The following is a 14,406-nucleotide window of genomic DNA, read 5'->3' as shown; positions in this document are numbered from 1 at the left end:
GTCATGTTCTTTCCAAAATCTACTTCAAATGGTATGAGTTGTTGGCAAAATAGGCCTTCAGGCAAAATGTCGATAGTCTTCCCCAAGATGTCTTGGTCAACCAAGGAAAAGACATAAAAATGACTTCACCGAACCGCGCTGATTATTTGTTGAATATCAATGTTGTGTAATCTGGATGAAATTCATCGTGGATTTGATTTCAGATAAATAAATAAATCTATATAAACTTTAATTGAATTTGAATACCTTGAGTGACCGGATTTCATGTTGGATTGCATTTTTTTTCCTTGTGCGTGATGAGTGGCGATGGAATTTTTTTGTTGTTTATAACAGATCATGGATCCCTGAAAGATTCCATAAATCATTGCAATTATGGGACTGATGCAGGAAGACCAGAGGTTCAACAAAGGCTAACAAATGGTATTGTCCACTTTAGGGGTGTCTTAAGTCACATTGCAAGATTTTTCCAGGCATAAACATGGAAAATATGTTGCAATATTTACAAGTCTTCTTCTTCTTTGTCTTTCGGCTGTTCCCATTAGGGGTCGCCACAGCAGATCAATCGTTTCCATCTCACCCTGTCCTCTGTATCTTCCTCTGTCACACCAACCACCTGCATGTCCTCCCTCAGCACATCCATAAACCTCCTCTTTGGCCTCCCGAGGCCAATAAAATATGGCCAAAAAATATGTTGCAATATTTACAATTACAAGTAAGAAGGACAAAGATTTTTGTTTTTAAACTTTTCACCTCTTTTTGGGGATCCAAGTCCAAGATTACCCCACCCCCACCACCATTCCAAGTACACCCTATAATTCAAACTATATCCAACTCAAATTTTTGGAATCAACATAATCAATGAGGAAATGTTATTTGCAAACTTAGGCAATCGTATTCCCGTGGATTCCCATAAATCACTATTACGTCATACTCGGTTGAGTGATTATACAACAGATGTTAGATGGATAACAGCTGGAAATTCCTCTTACAGCATCTTGCGCTAGAAGCATCCATAACCCCATATTAAATGAAAATGAGATTTCAATGAAAATGCAATGCAGACCTTCAATCTGTACCTAACAATGCTGGCATTGTGTCTACTTGTGCCATTCATGCAAAATATGCAGCGCAAAGGGATCCGTGTATCGCTCACCACCACAAATCTTTCAGTCTAATGTGGTTACCCACTGACTAATTGCGCCATCCTTGGATAATTTTCCATTGCATATCATCACAGGTTTGAAAGTACCCACTGAATGTGTGCAAGCAATATTTTGTTTGCCTCATCAAGCATATTTATACAATGTATAAACAAAAGACATATGATAAACCACACTAATGGGTGGAAAATACCAAATTTATATTAGTGTTGATTTGTAACTGAGACCCAAGTGAGGGGATGGCGATGGTTTTATGTGGCCGATTCATGTCTTATTTGTTTCATTGTTTAAAATCTCTGTAGAAATGAAATGTGTGTAATAAAAAAACAGATAAACTACTGGACAACACCTATGATCAAGACTACTTTCAGGAAATTTAAAGCTATAGTGTCGGTTTTATGGGTGTTTATTAACATAAATGGAATGTAGCATTTCCAACCATCTGCTCATTAGTGTATAATTACCTGCAGTAATGAGTCAGTGTGTTTTCATGAACTTAGAATGAGATTTGACAGAACTTTATTGATCCCTGAAGACTCCCTCAAAAGTGAAAGTAAAAAAGAAAAATAGTTTGCAAATGTAAATATAAATACCGGGCATACTGATCAGTACTGGTTTACTGGCTGCTACTGTTCCTCTCATTCCCAACCTCTGTCTTCCTGTCTGCTTCATATATTAAACGAAAGAAATATTAAAAGAAATATAAAAATTAAGAATTTTATATATATATATATAATAATTCAAGAGAGCAGCCAGCAGATGTCACTGTGCATCTCTACTCTGATTGGTTGTCCCCATGTGCTTCCCAGCATCCCTCACACAAGTCAGGGGAAGCCCCCACGTGATCTATGATGTCGCTATTATGATATACAGGTCGCTACCGTAAGTACATCAAGGATGTCCATTCTTTTGAAATTTTCCCCTTCAGGGAAAGTATTTATGAATTTTTTTGCTAGACAGTGTGAATTTTGATCATATTGGCAATGTCATATTATGAATCATCTATTCAAAGGAAATAAATAAAATTATAGTGGCGCCAAAGAAATTATTTTATGACTTAAATCTTAAAAATTTGAAAGGCCGTACAGCTTTAACTCTATTTAGTTTTTCAATTTTAATGAATGCAGAATGAAACATACATAGGTAGTGCTTAAAATTGAAAAATATGTAATTTAATAAGTAAGAATACATAATTAAGATAACTAGGAAAGTAAAATACAATAAGTAAAATTAAAGTGTAAACATAACTAAAATCGACACTTGCAGGATGACGTCTGTTGACCTTCTAATATTATTTTTTCAAATCAGCAACCCTTGTCATTTAGTTAGTCTTTGTACAAATTCCAGGTGTAAATATGATTAATAAATAATGCATTTTTGTCCACAGCCTTTTGTGTAATGAACCTGGAGCGTGGCGAGAGAGGGGATCGGCCTTCGCCTCGAGGCCCAGAGATGGAGCCTCGTACAGGACCAAAGATGGGAAAGATATCGTCCGGTTTCCAGAGAAGTTCCACGTCAGATGATGACTCTGGGTGTGCAATGGAGGAGTACGCCTGGGTGCCTCCCGGACTCCGGCCTGAGCAGGTTGGACCGCCGCCTGTCACTAAAAACTGCATGCACAAAGGCTTTTTCCTCACCCGCTTGCGTAATCGTTGCTGTTTTCATCTGAAACTTAATTTACTGCCGGTTCTGTCCTTCCACAGGGGCACTTGAACATTTTGTTTTTTACAACTCTCCCTGCTGTTTGATTGGTTGCCCAAAACAATCTGGCGAGCCAAAATTCTATCTGTAAATGAAAGGCAATGAATGGAAGAGCAATGCATATTGCGCACGCACACAATGCTGCACGAGTATACAAGTAAAATAGCCATTTCAAGATACAAGGGGCGCTTGAAATTAGAAATGTTGCACCACCAACATTTCTCAAATGTATGAAATTTTGAAAAAACTGGGTGCAATGTTGAGAAATGCTGGTTTGAGTCAGGCTCAAAACTTCTGAATCACTGCTCGCATAGCTAATCATACCAAGAAACTAGACATTGTTAATCTAGCTTTGTTGGTTGGCTGCAGATACATCCAAGAACAGTGTTTTGCAGACCATAGTCACGCCGTTTCATAACATTTCCAAGATGTTATCATGAATTCGCTTTTCGATATACACTGTGGATCATCTGTCTACAACAGTGGTTGTCCAGATAGCTTGGAAATGTGTTATGAGCTTGTACTTTCAGTGATCTGCTCCCACATTTAGCCATCTAGAGACAATTACTCAAGGAATATTCTGGCAAAATTTGGTGTAAATCTGCTCATTTGTTTGAGTTATTTTACACGCAGAAGCACACATGAGCAGTTATAAAACTCTGCTGAGTCCCTGGCACCCAGGATATGGAATCCTTGCTTAATGTGTGGCAAAAATGTGTCAGGAGGCAGACTTGTAGTACTCAGGTTTTACAAGTTTCAGATTGTACAAGGACTTGGAGGTCTTGTAATCAAGTCCAAGTCGAGTGCTGGTTTTCAGGACTTGAACGACTCAAGGACTGACTGTATTTGGACTTTGAAGTTGGAGAGGAGGATTCACGTTAGATACTTTAGAGCATCCACAAATCCAGAGAGTACAAACTTGTTTGCTATCATCGTTAGCTTTGTGTGCAGACATCCTGTTCTTCCCACACTTCCAGATAACTAGCACAGCGTGTTGCTTTCACGGTGAAGCTCAACATCTGGCTGTGGATATTTTCCACATTCATTAGTGTGTATTTAAAGTACACATGTTCAGCACGACTCAAGTCTGTTCTGAGGTTTGCAGAGAAACAAAACGTCCAATTTTTGTTTCTTTTTGCCCGTCAGGGAGAATTATCCGAGGCATTCCGGAACATTCCCGATGCTTTGTGTGTGTGTGTGTGTGTGTGTGTGTGTGTGTGTGTGTGTGTGTGTGTGTGTGTGTGTGTGTGTGTGTGTGTGTGTGTGTGTGTGTGTGTGTGTGTGGAGTGAGATTTCACAGTGCCTGTGTTCTGGAATGAGATTGATAGTGTTTACACCGCAGTTTCACAAAATGACAGAAACAGCAAACTACTCCACTGATATCCATGCGAACCCCAACCACCAACTTCCAATCATTTGTATGGACTAGCTGACTACACGTCTTATTTTTGACTAGACGCCCCAAAAACATTGATTGGTTTGGTCAGTCCTGGTGACAGGATCCCTTATGGAAGACTGATTTCAGATTACACCAGTTCCTACATATTAAACACTATTATTGGGTGTTCTCTGGAGGTTAGCTTTACTTTGCACAGTTGCTGATGCTCCAAAGGTTGGCCCGTGTCGCAGACCAAATGGTCCCCCCTTAAAAATCGGCCCGCCCTGCCTTCAGTGTGCATGAAAATTCAGTAAGGTATATCTTATATTATATTCCAATTATAAGGTGGAACTATTCCAGTATACAAAGGTATATCTAAAAAGGAAGACTAAAATAGGAGAGTAGAAAAGAGTAGATTAGAGCTACTTAGGTGCCTGGTCTTGAGAACCAAGGACGGTGGGTTAAAAAGCTTTTTTATCCCATGGGAACTCTCCCTACCCACCCAAGCAGCTCAAGAAAAAGGTATATATAATATAATAATAAGACATAAGAATGATAAGACATCACAGGAGAAGATTGTAGTATAGGTAATTAGTATGTAGACTAGTAGTAAAATCAAATATAGTTAGTAGGCTAAGCTGTAGAAGCAGAAGTTGTGAGTGTGTGAGTGTACTGGTATCTATCTAAAGTAACTCTGTTAGCATACTATAGGAAAATAAAAAGGTATAATCATTATGCTATCAAATGGAAACCTAAGAACTTAGGTACTATATGTTGATGTCTTTAAAGGAACACATAAACTGATGAATCATTAAAAATATACACCATGTAAAACAGAATTGTAAATGGCGAAAATAAGCTAGTGGAAGAGCTAAATTAGCCGTGAATAAGCCAACCGTGCCCAGCAAGCTAACACGATAAACAAAAACGGTAATTAGTGTATAAAGTATAATAGCGTAGTTAAACCTACAGTAATGGTATTAACAAATACATAAAATAAATGTGGGCAAAAGTATGAATTAATGTGGGTTATCAAACACAAAAGAACCAACTATTTTGTAAGCTACGATGAACGTTGCTAAGGCCGACTAGATAAGCTAACGTTAGCTGTTAGGTATAACTAATTGTACCCCATGCATGCATCATTAGCCGTGGTTCACGGATTATCACGTTGTTTCTGCTTCAAACTGAACTCCAGTCATCATCTATCTCAGTGACAGATATCTGAACCTTTTTTACAACAATAATTTCTACATAAATTCAGCATTATTTCATCATAAAAGACAGTGGAAGAGAACAGAGAGCCGCAGCAACACGAGCTGCTAGGTGATGCGTTCACTGTGCGTCGGCCATTTCAAAGCGTCACCGAGTATCGCCTTGTTTCTGCTTATAACATCCCTGTTTCTGCTTAAAACTGATTTTAGAATGATTTAAGAGGTTTTACTTTGTCATCTGATGGCTAATAATCCCATTAATACATTTGAACACTTTGGGTGAAGAGACTCTGTCTTAGACGAGTGGCTGAGCTCGAAATGACGCATGTGTAGTGGAGGCAGTGTGGACCAATTTTTAGGGGCGGACCATTCAGTGTGCAACACCGTTATACAATGTGGCTACATCCTGCTCAGCAGCGGGGGCAGCATCCATAGTAATGGGTCGAAATTGCCCCAAGGTCAAGAAGGGATGACCACCTACTTAAATGGTTCCAATAAATACGGCCCCTGACCTAAATGGCCCAAAGTCGGAACGGCTCTTTATCAGAATGGACCCTGACTTAAACGTCTCCAAAAGGAATATTACTATTATTTCACTTCTGGGTTCTGAAACCTCCATGACCAGTAAAAAAAAATCAAGGACCGAGACGTCGCCCGGTATGGCGGAGCCGGGGCCCCACCCTGGAGCCAGGCCTGGGGTTGGGGCTCGCGCACGAGCGCCTGGTGGTTGGGCCTTAGCCCATGGGGCCCGGCCGGGCTCAGCCCGAAAGAGCGACGTGGGCCCGCCCTCCTGTAGGTTCACCACCTGCAGAGGGGGCCATGGGGGTCGGGTGCAGAGAGGATTGGGTGACTGCCCCCGCGACCCCACTCCAGATAAAGCGGAAGAAAATGGATGGATGGTTCTGAAGGGCAGTCATAGATTTGAAGGTAGGTGTAAGTCCATCCAACCATCTCAGAAATTGTTTAGGGTTAGGGTTACCCTAACTCATTTCTTGCATATTTGACACTAAGTTATATGCTTGGAATGATGCTCAAACTGCTCAATATCTTTATAGTTTGTATAAACCAATTATAAATAACGTAGATATAATATTCCTTTCAGGGATGTTTTGGCAAAGGGCCATTCTGACTTTGGCCCATTTAGGTCAAAGGCCATATTTAGTCTAGGCCATTTAGATAGGGGACCTTATTGAGTTGGGCCCTTTTTGACCATTTCAGTCCGTATCCGCATCCACCACGCCTCCCACCTGCTTAACAAAACCAAAGTTAGATTGATTTAGTGTCATTAAAACGTGTGTCACAGTGATGGTCCTGTATCGCTATTTAGCTTGCTAGCATCTTGGCAAGATGTTTTGTAAATAATTTATCAATTATCCGTTTACAAAATCAGGGTTTTTAGATTCAAACATATTTATTTCTTACTACCTTCAACAAAATGAGAAAAAGCTGAACATATTCGATTTACACAGAAATACAGCTTTCTGGGAGTGTATTCCGTCATCTTGGATTATTTTTATGAGCAGCCAACCAACATACGTCACACTGCCATCACTTGGATTGGCAGTTGTTGTGTCACATCTGTCAACATTTATTTTCGACCCGGTCTTGTCTCTGTAAAATGCCCACGCTGATTGAAAATGAATGACAGCTTGTCCCTTTGCCTCTGTCTCTTTTAGCAAATGTGACCAACGGGTAAAAGGATGTTTTTGTTTGTCAAGTTAGCACAAACAAACCATATCCACTAAGTGATAATAACGATAATAAGATGAGTTCACTCCAGGCCCAATTATTGGCCCTTCATTTGTAGTTAGCTGCTCGCCATTTCATTAGCAGGCTAAGGCTTGCGGATGTAATGATCATCAATTTGTTGATCAAATTTCAACTTAATTCATGCCTCAAGTGGTAACGAATTCTGTGCTGTGCACAAAGAGACTCATGCTGGTTTTATGACAGAGTTGTGGTGCCGCATGAAAGCTCACTATATTACCTGTATGTACAGTATATTCCACTTCACACTCACCCCGGTGCCACAAAAATGTCAAGAAGACCTAGACCTTCAACAGACCTAGCTACCCAGACAAAAATGGTGATTGTAGTTGCAAGATTCTGGGAGGAGACATGGAACAAGACAAGAAAAAAGTCATTGTGACTGGAGGTATTCCTTGGGCCTTGACCTTTCTTCGATCCTGATCTTTGATCCTGATTGCTCTCCTTTATGTCTTTTTGGAAACCTGTGATTGGATATTTGTTGCTGATTGTTGATTAACTTTGATCTTGATAATTGCCTTCACTGTAAATCCCAATTACTGTTCTTTGATCATGTTTGCTGAAATTTAATCCCACTCGATGATGATTGGACCTCACCAAGGAGGCCATGTGTTTGCTGATCTTCATTTGTCTTGCTTCGATCTCGTAATCCGGATCTAAGGAAGCAGGGTCAAGATGTAGAATCTTATCCTTGATCCTGATTGCTGAACAAATCATCAGTCGTGATTACAGCATCAGATTAATGAGGAACTGAGATCAAAGGCAGGAACAAAATCTCCTGCCTTTGATCTCAGATCCTGATTAATTTGATGAACTCAAGATCAAAGTTTGTAAAAAGACAGATCCAGCCTTTGATCCACATTTTCACCAAAAAAATAGAGTCACTGTTTTTTTTTATCCAAGTCCTACATCTCCACCAAATGTTACTGAATTCTGTTGATGCAGATATCCTGCTGACACGTGCAGGCCAGTCTTAAATAAAAACACAACTTCCTTGGTAGAAGTAACATAACTGTGCTCCAATTGTTGTACAATACTACATTATTCATTCTAATACTTGTTTTCTTGTTTGGTCGGCCAAGCAGGCCATAATTAATTTCATTTTTTTTATGCAGGTTCAGATGTATTTCTCCTGCCTCCCAGAAGACAAGGTGCCATATGTCAACAGTCCAGGAGAGAAGCAGAGGATCCGACAGCTCCTCTACCAGCTGCCACCACATGACAATGAGGTAGAAATATGAAGAAAGACAGCAAAGGTCATAGCATAGCTGTTGTGGAAATGACGGTGAACACAGAGAGAGAAGGTCCTAACAAAAGTTATTACATGTACCTTCCTCCTCCAATAGCTCAAGCACTGGTCCAGTGTTGTGCCTTGATTTGCCAGATGTGCTATGGCATCAATAGCTTGAGCACATACTCGAGATCTTTTATTCAAGAAACTCAGTTTTTGATGACAAATTGAACCCAAAACCTTCTTGCTGTGAGGCAAGAGTGCAACCCAGAAACTGCCATAGCACTACCATACCACCCAACAATAGCACTGCCCAGCAGTGGTACCACCTAGAAACATTACTACCCAACACCTGTGCCACTGAGGCACCTGACCACCACCATGCTGCTCAGCAACAGTTATGCCCAACACTAATAACACCCTGTCCCTGTAAATGTATTAACCAGCAACAGTACTGGTTTCCTTGGTGGCATTGTTGTCAAAAGTTCAAGTTGCTCCAGTTTTGGTAAAAAGTGATGCAAATTACTGGTTGTGCTGATAGGATTAATAAATGGAATACTTTTGACTGTGTTAAATGTTTGGTCTCCAAAGTAAAGGTCAAACAATGGCAACGTCCATTGGATTCTATGGCATGTGACATATGTGTGACATATGTCACACATATGTCATAACTGTAGACGCTAGACAGTCATAACTGTGACTGTCTAGCGTTGGGACCAGGAGGCAGAGCTGTGGTCTTATACACCTCTCTGCAGCTTCTCTCCCCCTGCCATCCCCCTATTACCCCATCCCTGTAGAGACGGTGCCTGCTCCCAGACCACCAATAACTAGCAAAAATCTATTTAAGCATAAAAATTCAAAAAGAAAAAATAATATAGCACCTTCAATTGCACCACAGACTAAAACAGTTAAATGTGGTCTATTAAACATTAGGTCTCTTTCTTCTAAGTCCCTGTTGGTAAATGATATAATAATTGATCAACGTATTGATTTATTCTGCCTAACAGAAACTTGGTTACAGCAGGATGAATATGTTAGTTTAAATGAGTCAACACCCCCGAGTCACACTAACTGTCAGAATGCTCGTAGCACGGGCCGGGGCGGAGGATTAGCAGCAATCTTCCATTCCAGCTTATTAATTAATCAAAAACCTAGACAGAGCTTTAATTCATTTGAAAGCTTGTCTCTTAGTCTTGTCCATCCAAATTGGAAGTCCCAAAACCAGTTTTATTTGTTATTATCTATCGTCCACCTGGTCGTTACTGTGAGTTTCTCTGTGAATTTTCAGACCTTTTGTCTGACTTAGTGCTTAGCTCAGATAAGATAATTATAGTGGGCGATTTTAACATCCACACAGATGCTGAGAATGACAGCCTCAACACTGCATTTAATCTATTATTAGACTCTATCGGCTTTGCTCAAAAAGTAAATGAGTCCACCCACCACTTTAATCATATTTTAGATCTTGTTCTGACTTATGGTATGGAAATAGAAGACTTAACAGTATTCCCTGAAAACTCCCTTTGTCTGATCATTTTTTAATAACATTTACATTTACCCTGATGGACTACCCAGCAGTGGGGAATAAGTTTCATTACACTAGAAGTCTTTCAGAAAGCGCTGTAACTAGGTTTAAGGATATGATTCCTTCTTTATGTTCTCTAATGCCATATACCAGCACAGTGCGGAGTAGCTACCTAAACTCTGTAAGGGAGTTAGAGTATCTTGTCAATAGTTTTACATCCTCATTGAAGACAACTTTGGATGCTGTAGCTCCTCTGAAAAAGAGAGCTTTAAATCAGAAGTGTCTGACTCCGTGGTATAACTCACAAACTCGTAGCTTAAAGCAGATAACCCGTAAGTTGGAGAGGAAATGGCGTCTCACTAATTTAGAAGATCTTCACTTAGCCTGGAAAAGAGTTTGTTGCTCTATAAGAAAGCCCTTCGTGAAGCTAGGACATCTTTCTACTCATCACTAATTGAAGAAAATAAGAACCCCAGGTTTCTTTTCAGCACTGTAGCCAGGCTGACAAGAGTCAGAGCTCTATTGAGCTGAGTATTCCATTAACTTTAACTAGTAATGACTTCATGACTTTCTTTGCTAACAAAATTTTGACTATTAGAGAAAAAATTACTCATAACCATCCCAAAGATGTATCGTTATCTTTGGCTGCTTTCAGTGATGCCGGTATTTGGTTAGACTCTTTCTCTCCGATTGTTCTGTCTGAGTTATTTTCATTAGTTACTTCATCCAAACCATCAACATGCTTATTAGACCCCATTCCTGCCAGGCTGCTCAAGGAAGTCCTACCATTATTTAATGCTTCAATCTTAATATGATCAATCTATCTTTGTTAGTTGGTTATGTACCACAGGCCTTTAAGGTGGCAGTAATTAAACCATTACTTAAAAAGCCATCACTTGACCCAGCTATCTTAGCTAATTATAGGCCAATCTCCAACCTTCCTTTTCTCTCAAAGATTCTTGAGAGGGTAGTTGTAAAACAGCTAACTGATCATCTGCCGAGGAATGGTCTATTTGAAGAGTTTCAGTCAGGTTTTAGAATTCATCATAGTACAGAAACAGCATTAGTGAAGGTTACAAATGATCTTCTTATGGCTTCGGACAGTGGACTTATCTCTGTGCTTGTTCTGTTGGACCTCAGTGCTGCTTTTGATACTGTTGACCATAAAATTTTATTACAGAGATTAGAGCATGTCATAGGTATTAAAGGCATTGCGCTGCGGTGGTTTGAATCATATTTGTCTAATAGATTACAGTTTGTTCATGTAACTGGGGAATCTTCTTCACAGACTAAAGTTAATTATGGAGTTCCACAAGGTTCTGTGCTAGGACCAATTTTGTTCACTTTATACATGCTTCCCTTGGGCAGTATTATTAGACGGTATTGCTTAAATTTTCATTGTTACGCAGATGATACCCAGCTTTATCTATCCATGAAGCCAGAGGATACGCACCAATTAGCTAAACTGCAGGATTGTCTTACAGACATAAAGACATGGATGACCTCTAATTTCCTGCTTTTAAACTCAGATAAAACTGAAGTTATTTGTACTTGGCCCCACAAATCTTAGAAGCATGGTGTCTAACCAGATCGTTACTCTGGATGGCATTTCCCTGATCTCTAGTAATACTGTGAGAATCTTGGAGTTATTTTTGATCAGGATATGTCATTCAAAGCGCATATTAAACAAATATGTAGGATCTGCCTTTTTGCATTTACGCAATATCTCTAAAATCAGAAAGGTCTTGTCTCAGAGTGATGCTGAAAACTAATTCATGCATTTGTTTCCTCTAGGCTGGACTATTGTAATTCATTATTATCAGGTTGTCCTAAAAGTTCCCTAAAAAGCCTTCAGTTGGTTCAGAATGCTGCAGCTAGAGTACTGACGGGACTAGCAGGAGAGGAGCATATCTCACCCGTGTTGGCCTCCCTTCATTGGCTTCCTGTTAATGCTAGAATAGAATTTAAAATTCTTCTTCTACTTATAAGGTTTTGAATACTCAGGTCCCATCTATCTTAGGGACCTCGTAGTACCATATTACCCATTAGAGCGCTTCGCTCTCAGCCTGCGGGCTTACTTGTAGTTCCTAGGGTTTGTAAGAGTAGAATGGGAGGCAGAGCCTTCAGCTTTCAGGCTCCTCTCCTGTGGAACCAGCTCCCAATTCAGATCAGGGAGACAGATAGCCTCTCTACTTTTAAGATTAGGCTTAAAACTTTCCTTTTCGCTAAGGCTTATAGTTAGGGCTGGATCGGGTGACCTGGACCATCCCTTGGTTATGTTGCTTTAGAGTAGACTGTGTTTCATAATTATTGTATGGCCTTGCCTTGCAATGTGGAGCGCCTTGGGGCAACTGTTTGTTGTGATTTGGCGCTATACAAGAAAAAAGTTGATTGATTGATTGATGTGACCCTGTAACATGACAACTAAGCATGACAGATGGTCCAAACTATTCCTTTTTAAAACTCTATTAACTCAACCAATAATTTGCATCAATTTTTTTTATGAAAATTAGAACAACTTTAACTTTTCACCCTTGTACAAACTGAAACTGACCTTTGTCACCATTCTTAAAGTTTTTACCCCATAACTCCAGAACATTCAGTCATAGATACTCCAAACTATACCTTTTTGGAATCTTTATGATCAGACAAATAATGTGGTATAGCTTTCAATATGATTTGAACATTTTAAAATTTTGACCCCTGTGGAATTCTTCAACTAACCCCTACCTGGCTGCCTATTGTAAATTCAAGTGGCCTATTGTTTTTTTCAAAGAGTAATTCTAAGGGGTATTTGTGCTAGATTTGGTACTTTTATCCCCATTTGCAGGATTCCTCGGTAAATATTCTATTATCTGCTGCACTACACCTGCTAGATGGAGAGGAACTATAGAAATGCACTCCTTCAAGAGTTATAGCCAATACCAACACCGCCCAGCAACTTCCCTGCCCACCAAATGCACCATGCAGAAACTGCAGTACCCAGCAATAGCAATACCCAGCAACAGTACTTCCAGGCAACAATACCACCCAGCAACTGCACCACTGCACTAATGCACTGTACAAAACATTTCATTAACACTACAGTTGATGGGGGAATCCTACTCTTATCTTCATAAACTATAAGCCAGACTACCTAAACATAAAGCTAACAGCTGGGTAAATCTAAGCCATGTCAGTCACCTCACTTATTTCTTCTCATAAAACCAAACCTACTCCAAGTAGGGAATGTGGTCTTACCCAAGTGAAGGAGTTCAGGAACCTCAGGGTCTTGTTCACGACGTGAGGGGACAATCGAGCGTGAGATTGGCTGGAGAATCTGTTGCAGCAGGGGCGGGTGTTGCATTTGCTCTACAAAAAGGGAGCTGAGCCAAAAGGCGAAGGTGGCTCCATAGGGAGGTGTTTCCAGGCACGTCCATCTGGGAGGAGACCCGAGAAGACCTAGGACTAGATGGAGAGATATATCTCACACTGGCCTGATAACGCCTCAGGATCCCTCAGTCGGAGGTGGTCAGTGTGTCCCAGGAAAGGGATGTCTGGGGTCCCCTGCTGGAACTGTTACTCCCACAACCCGATCCCGGATAAGCGATTGAAGATGAGTGAGTGAAACCAAACAATGACCGCATTCTGTGACAGTAGAGCACATGGCGGATTCTCTTCCTATTTTATCTCAATGACACTTAAACCGGAGTTCCTTTCACATCGGTGTTAATAGAGTTTACACTCGGCGATACGCGCGCGAGTTATCAGGGGGGGGAGGGGCTACTGTCAGACAGAGGAAGTCATTTTATCCACAATACTGAACGCGGACAGTGTTGACTGAGCGGTTTTATGATGTTTGCCGGCGGACGTGCTGGCTTGAGGAAGCAAACTGCCAGAGGATTTCTTGCGTAACTGTGGTTAGGAAGGATAAGCACTCTGTGTGTGTGTGAAGCGAGAGGCCAAAACAGTGAATGTGTCGTTTAGAGAACAACCAAACTGGTTGTTAGGGTGGTTTTCATCTTTCATCTGGGCCTTCCTCACATCTCTAAACATGAGCGAAGGTTTGTGTACCGCTCACGCCATCCTTTCAACGCGGCCTTCAGGGGGTTAGCTTGAATTAACCCTTTTCCAGCCCGACACGGAGGCACGTCCCATATAGTTACATGCAAAAGTGAAAGCTGGGTTTCAAACGCTGCTCTACTTCATGTTTTGCTCCCTCTGTTTGTCGACCGGTGCGTTACTGCCACACTCTGACTGAGGAGGAGAAGAGGGAGCTTCATATGTTCAGCACGCAGAGGAAGAGGGAGGCACTGGGAAGAGGAACACCCAAGATTCTGCCCCGGGCTCTGCAACACACCCGCTGTGAAAATGTAGGTCACGTACGGCTGAGATGTGTTTGTGAATCAGTCACAAAATAACAGTTTATTACACAGATTTAGTGCATTTCT

General features: G+C 40.7%; 1 protein-coding gene across 1 annotated transcript in view; it reads left to right on the top strand.

The window, feature by feature from the left end:
* prickle1b (prickle homolog 1b) overlaps positions 1-14,406 on the top strand; it is a 72,659-nt gene that overhangs the window by 48,076 nt on the left and 10,177 nt on the right. The window contains 3 exon segments of the mRNA XM_034163216.1: positions 2,548-2,744; positions 8,336-8,448; positions 14,190-14,328. Coding sequence (XP_034019107.1) covers positions 2,559-2,744; positions 8,336-8,448; positions 14,190-14,328 — 438 coding nt within the window. The 5' untranslated portion in view covers positions 2,548-2,558.

This window comes from Thalassophryne amazonica, chromosome 22 (genome assembly GCF_902500255.1).
Source record: "Thalassophryne amazonica chromosome 22, fThaAma1.1, whole genome shotgun sequence".
Classification (NCBI taxonomy): domain Eukaryota; kingdom Metazoa; phylum Chordata; class Actinopteri; order Batrachoidiformes; family Batrachoididae; genus Thalassophryne; species Thalassophryne amazonica.
This window is presented reverse-complemented; position numbering and strand designations above follow the sequence as displayed.